The sequence below is a fragment of the Monodelphis domestica genome, chromosome 3 (assembly GCF_027887165.1).
Source record: "Monodelphis domestica isolate mMonDom1 chromosome 3, mMonDom1.pri, whole genome shotgun sequence".
Lineage (NCBI taxonomy): Eukaryota > Metazoa > Chordata > Mammalia > Didelphimorphia > Didelphidae > Monodelphis > Monodelphis domestica.
In genome coordinates, this window is record NC_077229.1 from 58,264,147 (window position 1) to 58,276,642 (window position 12,496).

Genomic DNA, 12,496 nt, shown 5'->3' on the forward strand with positions numbered 1-12,496 from the left:
TTATTTTCTTTTGGTATGATAGGACAGTAACATGAAAAAGAAACCATTGGTGACAACTTTTGAATGAATAAGATTTAATCATACTGATTTTATCTTTAAAATTTTTTTTTAAATTTTAGACCAACACATTTATATTCAGTTTTGAAGAATATTTAAATATGTAGCTGGACAATTAGTTTTTGTTTTTATTGGACTTAGAATTCTTTTCTCTATATTTATACCATGCTATGTTGCTATAAATTTTGGTGAATTTATTTTACCTTCATCTTACTGTCTAGAGTAGGACTCCATCATAGAGGTGTTACTCTAAAGCAGTGGTTCTCAACCTTTCTAATGCCGTGACCCCGCAATACAGTTCCTCATGTTGCAGTGACCCCAAACCAAAAAATTATTTTGGTGGCTACTTCAAAACTGTAATTTTGCTACAGTTATGATTCGGAATGTAAATGCCTGATATGCATTATATATTCTCATTGCTACAAATTGAGAGGTTGAGAACCGCTGCTCTAAAGCTTCCTTATGATATGGAGGATGAATGCAGGCTCTCTCAGATATGCTCTGATTGTTTCTGTCAAGCTGGAAATTCTTTGAGTACAGTGTTGGCAACAGATTGAGCCTCCTCTGGGAAGCCAAGAATTGAGAGGCCCATCTTCACCATAGACTATTCTCTAGGTCTGTGTTGGTGAACCCATGGCACTACCCTCCCCCTTTCCACTGCGCCTGAGGACATTTCTCATATCACTGGCCTCTCTGCCCAGTAGCCCAATGGGAACACTTTTTCCTTCCCCTGTCTGGGATAAGGCGGGGATGGGGGCTCCCATACAGCAGGAAGGTTACAGTTTAGGCACTTAGTCTCTAAAAGTTTCGCCATTACTGCTTTAGGCCATGTGTTCTTTGACTATGACAGTTGAGGAAACAGATACTTATATACCTGCTTTTTCACTTTCATAATGATAGAACAATGTTAGGGTGGTAGAAAAGAGAAAAGTGGATGCTAAGAGCAGTGCCTAATGACCACTGAATTAACATGTGATCCAAAAAAGAGCCCTATCACTGTTGATAGTCTCTTACTAAATTAAATAAAACCAAAAGACAAAAGGAAGAAGGTCTCACAGGTTCTCTGTGAAGAGATAACAAAGTAGTTTGTATATTTGGTTTCCTCTGCCCTTTTTTCTTTTTCTGGTCTGTCATACCTTTATCACTTCTTTACCTTCCTGTGTTTTATCTTCTGGATGATCAACTATCTTTAAATCTCTTATCATCAACCTTGAATTGTTCCCATTATTTCACTCTTTATGTTCCTATTCATGTGCATTTTTATTCTCCTGGAGATCGTTATGCATCCATCCTACTTGTTTTTTGCTATAGATTTGTGATATATAATGTTAACTTGACCCTTCCTCTTGCATGACAAATCTACTCTGATTTGCTCTACTAAGACTTTCCATAGTAGTTCTTCTTCCTGCTTTGTGTAGGTGTTCCTTAAGACTCTTTCCTGAGCCCTATTCTCCTTATAAATCTTACTCCCTAACAAAATAACCATTGGAAAAAAAGCAGAAATGTGGATCTTAATTATGATCATTTCTTATAGATGGTTAACTGATGTAATTGCTATAACCTGGAGGCCAAAAGAGTTCAGAAATTGCCTTGGTTCATGCAACCTTGATCTTGCTAGAACGAGAAAAAAAGGTTAGCCAAAGGCAGTACTTGTTTTGAACTAGAAACCCTTTGGACTATGATTGTGGGAGATAATGAGCAGTATTCTCTTTAAAACAATGAAAAGCAGTAGAAAATGAAAATATATCTACAGAAAGTTTACATTGATACTTAAATGATTCAAGACATCACATGGGTATTCATGGAAAAATAGAGATAAGATGGAAGGAACAAGCATTTTTATAACTTTTTTCATCATCAGAACCGTCACATCATAAGAGCCACTACATTTGAATCTTAACACCTTAGTCTCTGACATGCTATACAGCTTAACCAAACAAAGTATACACAAAAGTAATACAGACAGAATCTTGAAAGCATTAAGTGATCTTAATCTTAAGTCTAAGATCTTAAGTGAACTAAAGATTAGTTTAGGAATGTGAGAGATGCCATCATAATGGAAAAAGTCATATATACTATTGCATTTCTTAAAAGGCAGTCAACTTTTAATTCATACCTACTTTCTGATCTTTATAAAATCTTGATGATTTGCATATGAATTGAAGATTTTCTTGGTGCAAATGTGAGAAGGGAAGAGGAAATCTTTTGCAAATACTTTTCTAGACCAGGCCATATCTTCATAAATCTCTATTTGACAGAAAGGTGCAGTAAATATAAGATTCCATTGTGATTAATTTTTAAAAACTTCTTTGATTAGTTCTATTCTTCATTGTCTATTATGGGGGATGTCTTGTGTAAGGCCTGTATGAATCCTTGTAGGTGGGTAAGGCCTCCCTCATTAGGTACATGTTCTTTTTTTAAGTGCATATTAAATTTAGTACTGTAGTAATAAGATTGCCCTTTTTTGTTCTCTTCTGAATTTCTTTTGTCTCCACCCCTCATTTTATTTATTTTTTTCATCTCTATCATTTTCCTAATAGATGTCCTCCCTTATAGCAAGCAAGTTTAGTTAAATAAGATTAAATCAGCACATCAACTTATTGTGAAAAATGTCACTTCTTGTCAATCCTATATCTTTGTCAAGAGTCAGGAAGCTTATATCATCAGTCTTTTTTTTTAATCTTGTCTTCCATCTTAGAGTCAATACCAGGTATTGATTATAAGGCAGAATAGCAGTAATGGCAAGGCAATGAGAGTTACATGATTTGCCTGAGGTCCTATAGCTCATATGTGTCTGAGACGAGATTTGAAGCCAGGACCTCCTGTCTGCAAGCCTGGCTCTCTTATTCACTGAACTACCTAGCTGCCCCTAAGTGGTTGGTCTTTTTTTTTTTAACCCCTTACCTTCTATCTTGGAGTCAGTACTGTGTATTGGTTCCAAGACAGAAGAGTGGTAAGAGCTAGGTAAATAAGATTAAGTGACTTGCCCAGGGTCACACAGCTAGGAAGTATCTGAGGCCAGATTTGAACCTAGGACCTCCTGTCTTTAGGCCTGGCTCTCAATCCACTGAGCCACCCAGCTTCCCCCTTGATAGCTATTTCTGTTAGTTTTGTGTTACCTGAAAATTGATGAATGCATCATATGTGTCTTAATCCAAGCAAGTGATAAAAATGTTAAAACAGTCAAGCTCATATTCCTTGACAATTCATTGCAGACTTCTTTTCAAGTTGATATCAAACTACTAATGGCCATTTAAGTTCCTGTTTATTCTAACACCTTGCAAATATGTTATGGTCAATGTTTTAACAGAAATGTGTGGGAATTGTATGGGTTAAGGAAGAGAAAAGGTTGGAGAGAATTGAATCTTGTTCATGAATAAGGGCTTTGGTGACTGTAGAGCTGGAGAATCTAGCATAGATATGCTTTTCAGGAAAAGTTAGGATCTTTTCTGTGTAGTTTTAGACTTGGCTAAGTGATGAAGTATTTTGTTCTCTCTGCACACTCTGGATGAAGCTTATTGTATTCGTATTGCTGAACCTTTCAATTATTTTAATTTGGGAGATTGGTGCCTAAGTCTAAATGCAGAAGTTTACACGGTCCCTTTAGTCAGCTGTTATACAGCTATTAAGCTTCTGTTAAGAAGCTATTAAGAAGTAGTTTCAGTATGTGGGGCCTACAAGGATTTGTCCTTCGTCCACTTGGTGTAGTCAGGTTTGATTAAGCCTATTTTTCCTTTTGGGAGTTCTTGATCCTCAAGTTCCTCTTGAGAACAGCTCATCTTAACTGATTTTTACCAATTACTCATAAATGCTTGAGACAGGTCATAGTTTTCTTCTTAATTTCCACTGAGATACATTGTTTTTCTGTATCTTTTTAGATGTTAGAATCCACTTATAAAATTATGACTGGCTGCATCATGACTTTGTTGAATTTTCTAGACACAGAAGACTCTACAGATGACAGAGTTTGTCAGAAGGAAATGGTTCTCATTGATTCACTTCTCATCATTGATCAGTGTAAGGGTGTGGAGAGACCAAATATGAAACCAAACACAAGAGACATAACTGAAGTAGCTGCTGTGGCAGAGGCTGTACTGCCCAAAGGCAGTGCTCGGATCACAACCTCGGTAATGCTTGTGGTTCTTTAAAGGGATGAGAAGAGAAAGTAGGCTCTTGGGATAGGATGAAGAAAAGGGGCCCTTTCCCCCTAACAAACTCTTGCCTTTAATCTAAAAAGTAACAAATAATATAAATATAGTGACTTTTCTTCACTCTTTTATTTTATTTTTTTGAAAATTTTATTTAATTAGTTAATAGGACATAAAGGTTATGGTATTACTTTTTTCAGTTAAAATAATTTCTTTTAATGCCTATGATATGATGACTGCATTTAAGAAATTATGTTTTTAATAATCTTTTTTTTAAAAGCTGTTTATCTTTTCTACACAGTATCTTTACTTATTTTTCTTAGTGTGCTTTTCAAAAATAATGTTTTTTTTAATATCTTGTTTTTATATCACAGTTTTCAATATATTTCTTTTTCCTCCTTTTTCCAAAAAGCAATCCCTTACAACAAAGAATGCCAAAACAGTTCTTTAAGACTGAGGGCAGTTGGGTGCCTCAGTGGATTGAGGGCCAGGCCTAGAGATGGGATATCCTATGTTCAAATCTGGCCTCAGACACTTCCTAGCTGTATGACCCTGGCCAAGTCATTTAACCCCCATTGCCTATCCTTTACCACTCTTCTGCCTGGGAACCAATACACAGTATTCATTCTAAGGTAGAAGGTAAGGGTTTAAACAAACAAATAAAAAAACCCTAAGCAGTACAAGGCAAAAGTCTGACCTTATATGTGGTGGTCTTATTCTTTAATAATTTGTATGTGATTTCTGCAGATCAATTTTAATACTCCGTCTTTGTTGTATGGAGCATTAAGAGAATATCAGAAGATTGGACTGGACTGGTTGGCCAAACTATACAGAAAGAATCTCAATGGCATATTGGCAGATGATGCTGGTCTTGGCAAAACTGTACAAGTTATTGCTTTTTTTGCACATCTAGCTTGTAATGAAGGTAAGGGTTTTTGTTTTTAATGTGTTTCTATATTTGCTACATATATCAGTTTCATAGTGAACTGATGTCATATGTTAATCAGTTAATAGTCAATATTAAGCCCAGAGTTTTATTAATATTAAGAGTACAATATAAATGTAATTACTCCTTCTCTGGGGTTTTAGAAGCTTCTAAACAGCTCTTCCTTTATTCTCTCCTATGTCACTGAGACAACCCAGGAAATATAGGGGGCCTCTGTACCTGGAGGGAGTAGCAGCATCATATGTTACAAATGTATTATGTAGTATTTCAGCTTGCCTTTCCACTTAGTGTGTTTCTTCTTTTATGGCTAATATAACCCTCCAGCTCATTTTCCAAATTCCTACCTCCTGCTTCTATTATGCTAATCCACTGTTCTAGTCTTGTACCCATAAAGTATTTTTTTGAACTTTTTCTTCATGTTTAATTATTCATACTTGAAGAAGAGCAGAGGGTGTGTTTGTGTGTATGTATGTTAGTTTATAGTGAATCCTGAACATATCCTCAGTTTAATAATAAAGCATGAAACTTTCAGTAAACATCATAAGTAACCAAAATTATTACAGTAAAGTCCTTTGCCAATTATTATCCTAGTAGGAGGAACATTGAACAAAAAATGAATGATTTTTATGTTTATACTTTGATTGGAATAGGCAATGTTTAATGTTTCTCTCTATAGCCTACTCTTTTAATATATTTATAGAACTTGTTACACTGTAATTCAAAATCTGTAATTGTAATAAGACTAGAGATTGGTACTGGATCTGTAATTTCAGCTCCTGAGAGATGAATGTCCTTCTGCCAGTACAAATTGGCTCACTTTTTCAACTTAATGTCTTAGAGAGTTGTTGGGCAGCTGAGAGGGTAAGCAGTTGGCCAGTGGCTATGTAGCTTTGATTTGTCAGGGGTAGGTTTGAATCCAGGTCTTCCCAGCTTCTAGGTCATTTCCTTGTCTAGTGTCACTACACTGGCTCTAGTAAAAATTAAATATTCTTGTGAAATGCAAGCATGGTTTTATAGTATTTCCTAATCAAAGCAAAAGAAATAAGTATTTTGAAATACAGCAGTGTAATTTTTTTTGTTAGGAATATCTATGTAATATACACATAGTATTCATAATATTTCTCACATATTTAAGATTGCTAAGACCTGTGACATTATGGATTGGGGACTTAAAGACAGTTTCCTCATCTGTAAAAATGAGGTGTTGGGTTTGATAGCCTTTGTGATTTCTTCAAGGTCTCCATCCATGGGGTCTTGAATTTAGGAGGTCTGGCTCAGGGTTCATTGCTTTTTCCATGATAACATGCTGTTTTTTAATGTGAAGGCTAAGAGGGAAAGTGGGCAGGTATGTGCCATGTAATCTCATAGAAAGTAGTACCTTTTAAGCAACTGATTTCATCGTTTTCCCTTCTATTTCTAGTAACTAGGATAAAGAAACAGAAGAATTCCTTAGCTTTATAATATTAGGTAGAGAAACTGATTATCTGGAGAACTGAGGATTCTCTTTTCCTTCATCTCTCTGAGAGGAAAATGGAAGGTCTATAGGTTTTAGGTAGAAGGAAGAACCCACTTATTTAGCTAAGCCAGCATATAGCACAGTGTATGCTTAATATTTATTGACTAACCAGTCACATTAATACAAACATTTAGCCTAGCAAATAAAAATTTCAAGAAATTAGACACCATTGATGCTTCTTGACTTTTAAGTGAACAATCTTGGTATAGATCTAGTTAAGATTTTCAAAAAATTTTTTAAAAACCATTTGCTAAGCTTAGACTTAGTTGTCTTTACAAACTTCTAATTGCCCCTCTTTAGAAAGAGCTCAGTATTCCTGTGCATCTGTGACCTCATCAAGATGGATTGAAACCTCCCCCTTTTTTCCCACTATAAGAATGTAGTTTGACATCCTTTGACTGAACAATGGAAAAAATTAGTATTCTTAGTCATAAGTTGCCTCTCAACTACGGATTGTTTTAATGGCAATTTTTATGGGAAAATATGGATGAGAGTCATATGGGAAGGTTACACAGGATGTTCAAGGCAGAAATGGATAGTGATCTTCATTTCTGGACCGAATACCTACCTTGATGTGGTCACAGATATATTGAATATATATAATTCTCTTCACTATAAAAATTAGAGAACTGGATATTTGGTTTGGCATCTAATCATATTTTGCAAATGTCTTCAAACTGTAGCAACACATAGTTAAGAATACTATTATTTATGAGAAATGTTTTTAATGATAAGCATCAAGGAGTAGCAACTCTAGCTATTTAATGTTAGCATTTATTTATGACCGTAAAATTTATTTACTGTTTTAGTTAAAATATTTGAAACCCTGATACAGTTCTATATAGTGAAAAATCATTTTTATTTCTGCAGGTAATTGGGGCCCCCACCTTGTGGTTGTGAGAAGTTGCAACATACTAAAATGGGAGCTTGAGTTGAAACGTTGGTGCCCTGGGTTAAAAATCCTTTTATACTTTGGCAATCATAGAGAACTTAAGGCAAAGAGACAGGTAATTATTTCTTTATTTTAAAAAAGCAATTCATGTTTATGTGAATAATAGATAAATAGCTAAGATCTAAGTAGCTAAAAACAGATTAAAATCTGAGTAGATATGGCATGGCCCAGAATATAGTTTTTAAGGGTATATTTTATGGGTTGAGAGGACATACCTTAAATAGACTATCTTGGAATATATTGGATTTCTTCTTTGGAAGTTTTGAGGTAGTAGCCAGCAGGTCATTCTTCTTGGACTTCTCAGACTCCTTTTTTGTGTTAGAAGTTCCTATGAAATTATTACTAAATTGTAAGCTCTTTGAGGGTAAGGATTTTGACTTAACAAAGATAAGATTTAGTATATAGACAAATGGTCTGATTCCTAGACGCCCATATGGAGAAATATGGTTTCTGCCTGGATTGTGTGAAGTATTCCTCTAGTTGCTGTGTTCCTTTCTTGACAAGTATTCAATGGGTATTAAAAAAATCAAAAGACATTTCCCTTGCATTACAATGCAGTAATCTCAAGAAAATACCATTCCACTGTCTTTATATTAGGAAATTGACTCTGGGTTTTGGGAAGCTTTTACAGTGGAGCACAATTTCTGGTACTGCTAACCTCTCAAGATGACATTGTATTTTCTGAGCACTAGCTTAGTTCAATTCAGAGTCTTACAACCAGGTAGTTGGCTATTAGCCAATGAATTATTATAATAAATTACAGAAGTCTATTACTAAAGTGTAGGTGGTTTGTAATCCTTGTGTGTTGATTACCTCATACCTAGGAAATCCCTGATCTTTGAAATACAGTGTTCTTTATGGTGATTAGGTACCTCAAAGAATACTATTTAACTCATAATGTAGTTGAAATAGAGTATTTATAGATTAAATGACTTCTGGGATTAGTCTTAGAAATCCAGTCACCACTTATAACATTGTTTCTATGAGAATAATATCCTTAGTGTCTCAGAACCACTTTATAAATGGGAACATCATCTTATTACAATTTGGAGACATCATGTATATTTCTCTTGAGTTTGTTGCAATGCATGGCGTATAGTAGGTTAGTTCATGGAATCTTAAGCACTGGATATAGCAATTCCTGGTGATGAACCTCAACTCAACCAGGGCAGACCAGGAGCTAACTCTTCTGCAACTTAAAAGTTATAGAGAAGAGATTATTTGTCCAGTCATATGGATGGATGACATTTGTTAAAGGCAGGATATGGAATTGTTAATTCCCACCCTGAAGGCTGCCATTCTGTCCATTGCAAAAGTCTGTGGTTGTAGTATAAAATAGACTTTCCTTCCTCAAAAGAAAATTCCTAAATTACTAGAAAGACTTTCTCATGGTAACTTAAACTGATAAGTCTTAAGTCTGTCCTAACATTTTTGGCACATCCTATATTTTTGCTTCTTGAATTATTACTCCTACAATTTAAGATTAATTTATTATGACAGCATAGAATCACAGAGATAGAGAGGTCCTCAGCGTACCTTTAATCCCTAGATTCTTAACCTTCTTTGTGGCATGAATCCCTTTTGGCAGTCAGTCTGGTGAAACCCTATAGACTCCTTCACAGAATAATATTTTTAAGTGAATAAAATACAATACATAAGATTACAAAGGAAATTAAAGGTTAGTCCAAATAGGGGTGCAATTTTTTTTTTGCCATCCAAGTTCACTGACCCTCTAAAATCTGTCCCTGGATCCCTTGGGAGTCCAAAACATGAATCTTCTCTAAAAATTATATTTCCCCTCACCTTAATTTCTTTGTAAGCCATTTTTGCCCTTGCTCAGGTGGCACCATAGAATGGTCTATAATAATCTCTTATCAAAAATCCAGAGGAAACTGATTGTTTACTTTATTTAATGAGTCAGTGAAAGTTCCTGGCATGAGTACATTATAAAATGGCACTTAATTGCAAAATATAAACTAACTACTGTTTTCTCTGTAAATAACAGTCAGTTGTTAAGGAATCATATGATTATAATTGAGACTTTTAAAATTCTATATCAAGGAATTGCTCTTAAAGTACTTATGAATATTTGTTCCAATTAAAGAAAGGAAATCAGAACAAAATGTTAAAATATTTATTTTGTATACTACAGGAATGGACTGAACCCAACAGCTTCAATATATGCATAACCTCCTATAAGCAGTTCTTTAAAGGCCATCAAGCCTTCATGAAAGTGAGGTGGAAATATTTAGTCATTGATGAGATGCAACAAGTAAAGAACATGACTGAAAAGCACTGGGAGGCAGTTTTCAATCTCCGAAGGTTTGTATATCAATAAATTATTTTCTTCTTCAGAGCAATTCTGTGCTTTTATGTAACTAAATGTATGCTGATGTTTAAATGTTGCCTTTAAAAACAATTTCAGTTCTACATAATTACCTCTGAACTCTCATTCTAGAGCAACAGGGCTAGAATAGGCCTCAGTAGATCATTTTATTTCTTATCCACTTTATTTTTTCTAGGCAAGTCTATACTTACATTTCCCACAAAGGATGATTGCTTACTCTTTTTAAAAAATCTTCAACACAGAAGATATTGCTATATGGAGGTATTTCAAACAGAATTTATTTCTTTGTTTATAGCCAATTACGCCTACTCCTGATTGACACACCTTTGCATAACACCTTGATGGAACTGTGGACCATGGTACACTTTTTGATTCCTGGAATTTCTAGACCTTATCAGAACTTTCCAGTAAAACCAGCTAATGAGGAGAGCCAAGATTATTACCATAAAGTGGTCATCAGGTTGCACAGAGTATGTCATGCTACTTTTTTCAGCTACTCAAAAAAAACTATTTATTGTTTGTAAATGTTTATCAGTTTCTAATAAGAAAATTCACAAAAAATTGTGTATTATAATTTTTTTCAGGTAACTCAACCATTTATTTTGAGGAGAACTAAAAGGGATGTTGATAAGCAGCTGACAAAGAAATATGAACACGTGTTAAAGTGTCGTCTTTCTAGTCGCCAGAAGGCCTTGTATGAGGATGTTATCCTGCAGCCCAGGTAAGGGCAGCTAATATGGGGGGGAGGGAGACGTGATGCTACATATATTAGAATGTGACCTACAAAATAAAATTGGCATCAACCACACAGTGACTCAGTTATGAAGTGTCCTTAGTCATGCACCTTGCTCTAGTGGGAAAAACAGTGCATTCAGAAGCAGAGGACTGATCTTCAAAAACCCCAGCTCTGTCACTTAGCTGAGTGATGGTGGAAAATTCACATTGCAACATTTGGCCTTCAATTTTACCTTCTGTAAAAATGGTAGGGGAGAAAGTTGAACCATAAGACTTTGAAGATCCAGGTCTTCCAAACCTTCTGATATGGGGATAGAACACTCTAGAAATGCCTCTTAGGCTACTACAGCTATACCCTTATACTGTTCAGTTTATTGGATTTTGATAAAAAAAAAAGAGATAGAGATAAAGCTCAGATTTTGGAATTGTAAAAGATAAACATTGGAACTGGTAGGAATCTAAAATCAGCAGCTATGCTTTTAAGCAATTACTAACACTTTTTTTTTTAAGTTCACACACACACACACACACACACACACACACACACACACACACACACACACACACTTTTTTAAACCCTTACCTTCCATCTTGGAATCAATACTCTGTATTGGTTCCAAAGGCAGAAGAGTGGTAAGGGCTAGGCATTGAGGGTCAAGTAACTTGTCTAGGGTCACACAGCTAAGAAGTTCTGAGGGCAGATTTGAACCTAGGACCTCCTATCTCTAGGCCTGGCTCTCAATCCATTGAACCACACAGATTCCCCCAATATATCTATATCTATATCTATATCTATATCTATATCTATATCTATATCTATATCTATATCTATATCTATATCTATATCTATATCTATATCTATATCATCTATATCTATATCTATCTACATCTGTATCTATATCTACATCTGTATCTATATCTACATCTACATCTATATCTACACAAATTTTTAAAAACATTTATTTTAAAGTATTTTTCTATGGTTACATGATTCATGTTTTTTTCCCTCCCCCTCCTTCTGGAGCCAACAATCAATTCCACTGGACTAACATATTTTTGAGAGAATATAATGCATAATTATTTTTTCTTCTTTCTTCTTTAATTAGATTATCCAGTATTGTATTTTATTTTTTCAAAGTACCAGCTCTAGTCTTATTTATTAATTCAATAGTTCTTTTACTCTCAATTTTATTAATTTCTCCTTTAATTTTTAGGATTTCTAATTTAGTTTTTTTCTGGGGATTTTTAATTTGTTCTCTTTCTAGTTTTTAATCTGCATGCCCCCAATTCATTAACTTCTATTCTCTGAAATAATTATTTTTCCATACATAAAAGCAGTAAACAATCTATTGAAAGTCTGTATTTAAATTGAAATAACCATCACTTTTTTCTTTAATGAACAGAACTCAAGAGGCTCTTAAAAGTGGACATTTTGTCAATGTCCTGAATATTCTAATGAAGCTTCAGAGGATATGCAATCATCCTGGTCTGATAGATCCTAGGCTTCCTGGGTCTTCTTATGTTTTGGAAACATTGGAATATAGATCTGCTTCTCTGATTTTAAAGGCATTGGAATGTGGATTTTGGAAGGTTAGTAGAGAACTCATGAATGTAAAATAATAGAGGTGAATTGTGTAAAAGGAGAGGATACCTTGTCGACATTTTAGTTTGTACCTGGGAATGATTGTCTGAACTATAACTAGAGTGTTTAAAATGAGATTATTTTAAGTCATTCTGTCACATGATAAATTGTTGAATGATTGTCGTGTGCTCAATCCTGTTAAGTGCTTCTTTT

The 12,496-nt window shown here is 34.7% G+C and overlaps 1 protein-coding gene across 10 annotated transcripts in view; it reads left to right on the plus strand.

Annotated features, from left to right (window-relative positions):
* EP400 (E1A binding protein p400) overlaps positions 1-12,496 on the plus strand; it is a 130,150-nt gene that overhangs the window by 61,630 nt on the left and 56,024 nt on the right. For all 10 annotated transcript variants that reach the window (XM_056821942.1, XM_056821933.1, XM_056821934.1 and 7 more), the window contains 7 exons: positions 3,997-4,184; positions 4,953-5,130; positions 7,538-7,674; positions 9,772-9,941; positions 10,262-10,436; positions 10,551-10,687; positions 12,105-12,291. In XM_056821942.1, the coding sequence (XP_056677920.1) occupies positions 3,997-4,184; positions 4,953-5,130; positions 7,538-7,674; positions 9,772-9,941; positions 10,262-10,436; positions 10,551-10,687; positions 12,105-12,291 (1,172 nt within the window). The remainder of the gene's footprint in view (positions 1-3,996; positions 4,185-4,952; positions 5,131-7,537; positions 7,675-9,771; positions 9,942-10,261; positions 10,437-10,550; positions 10,688-12,104; positions 12,292-12,496) is intronic.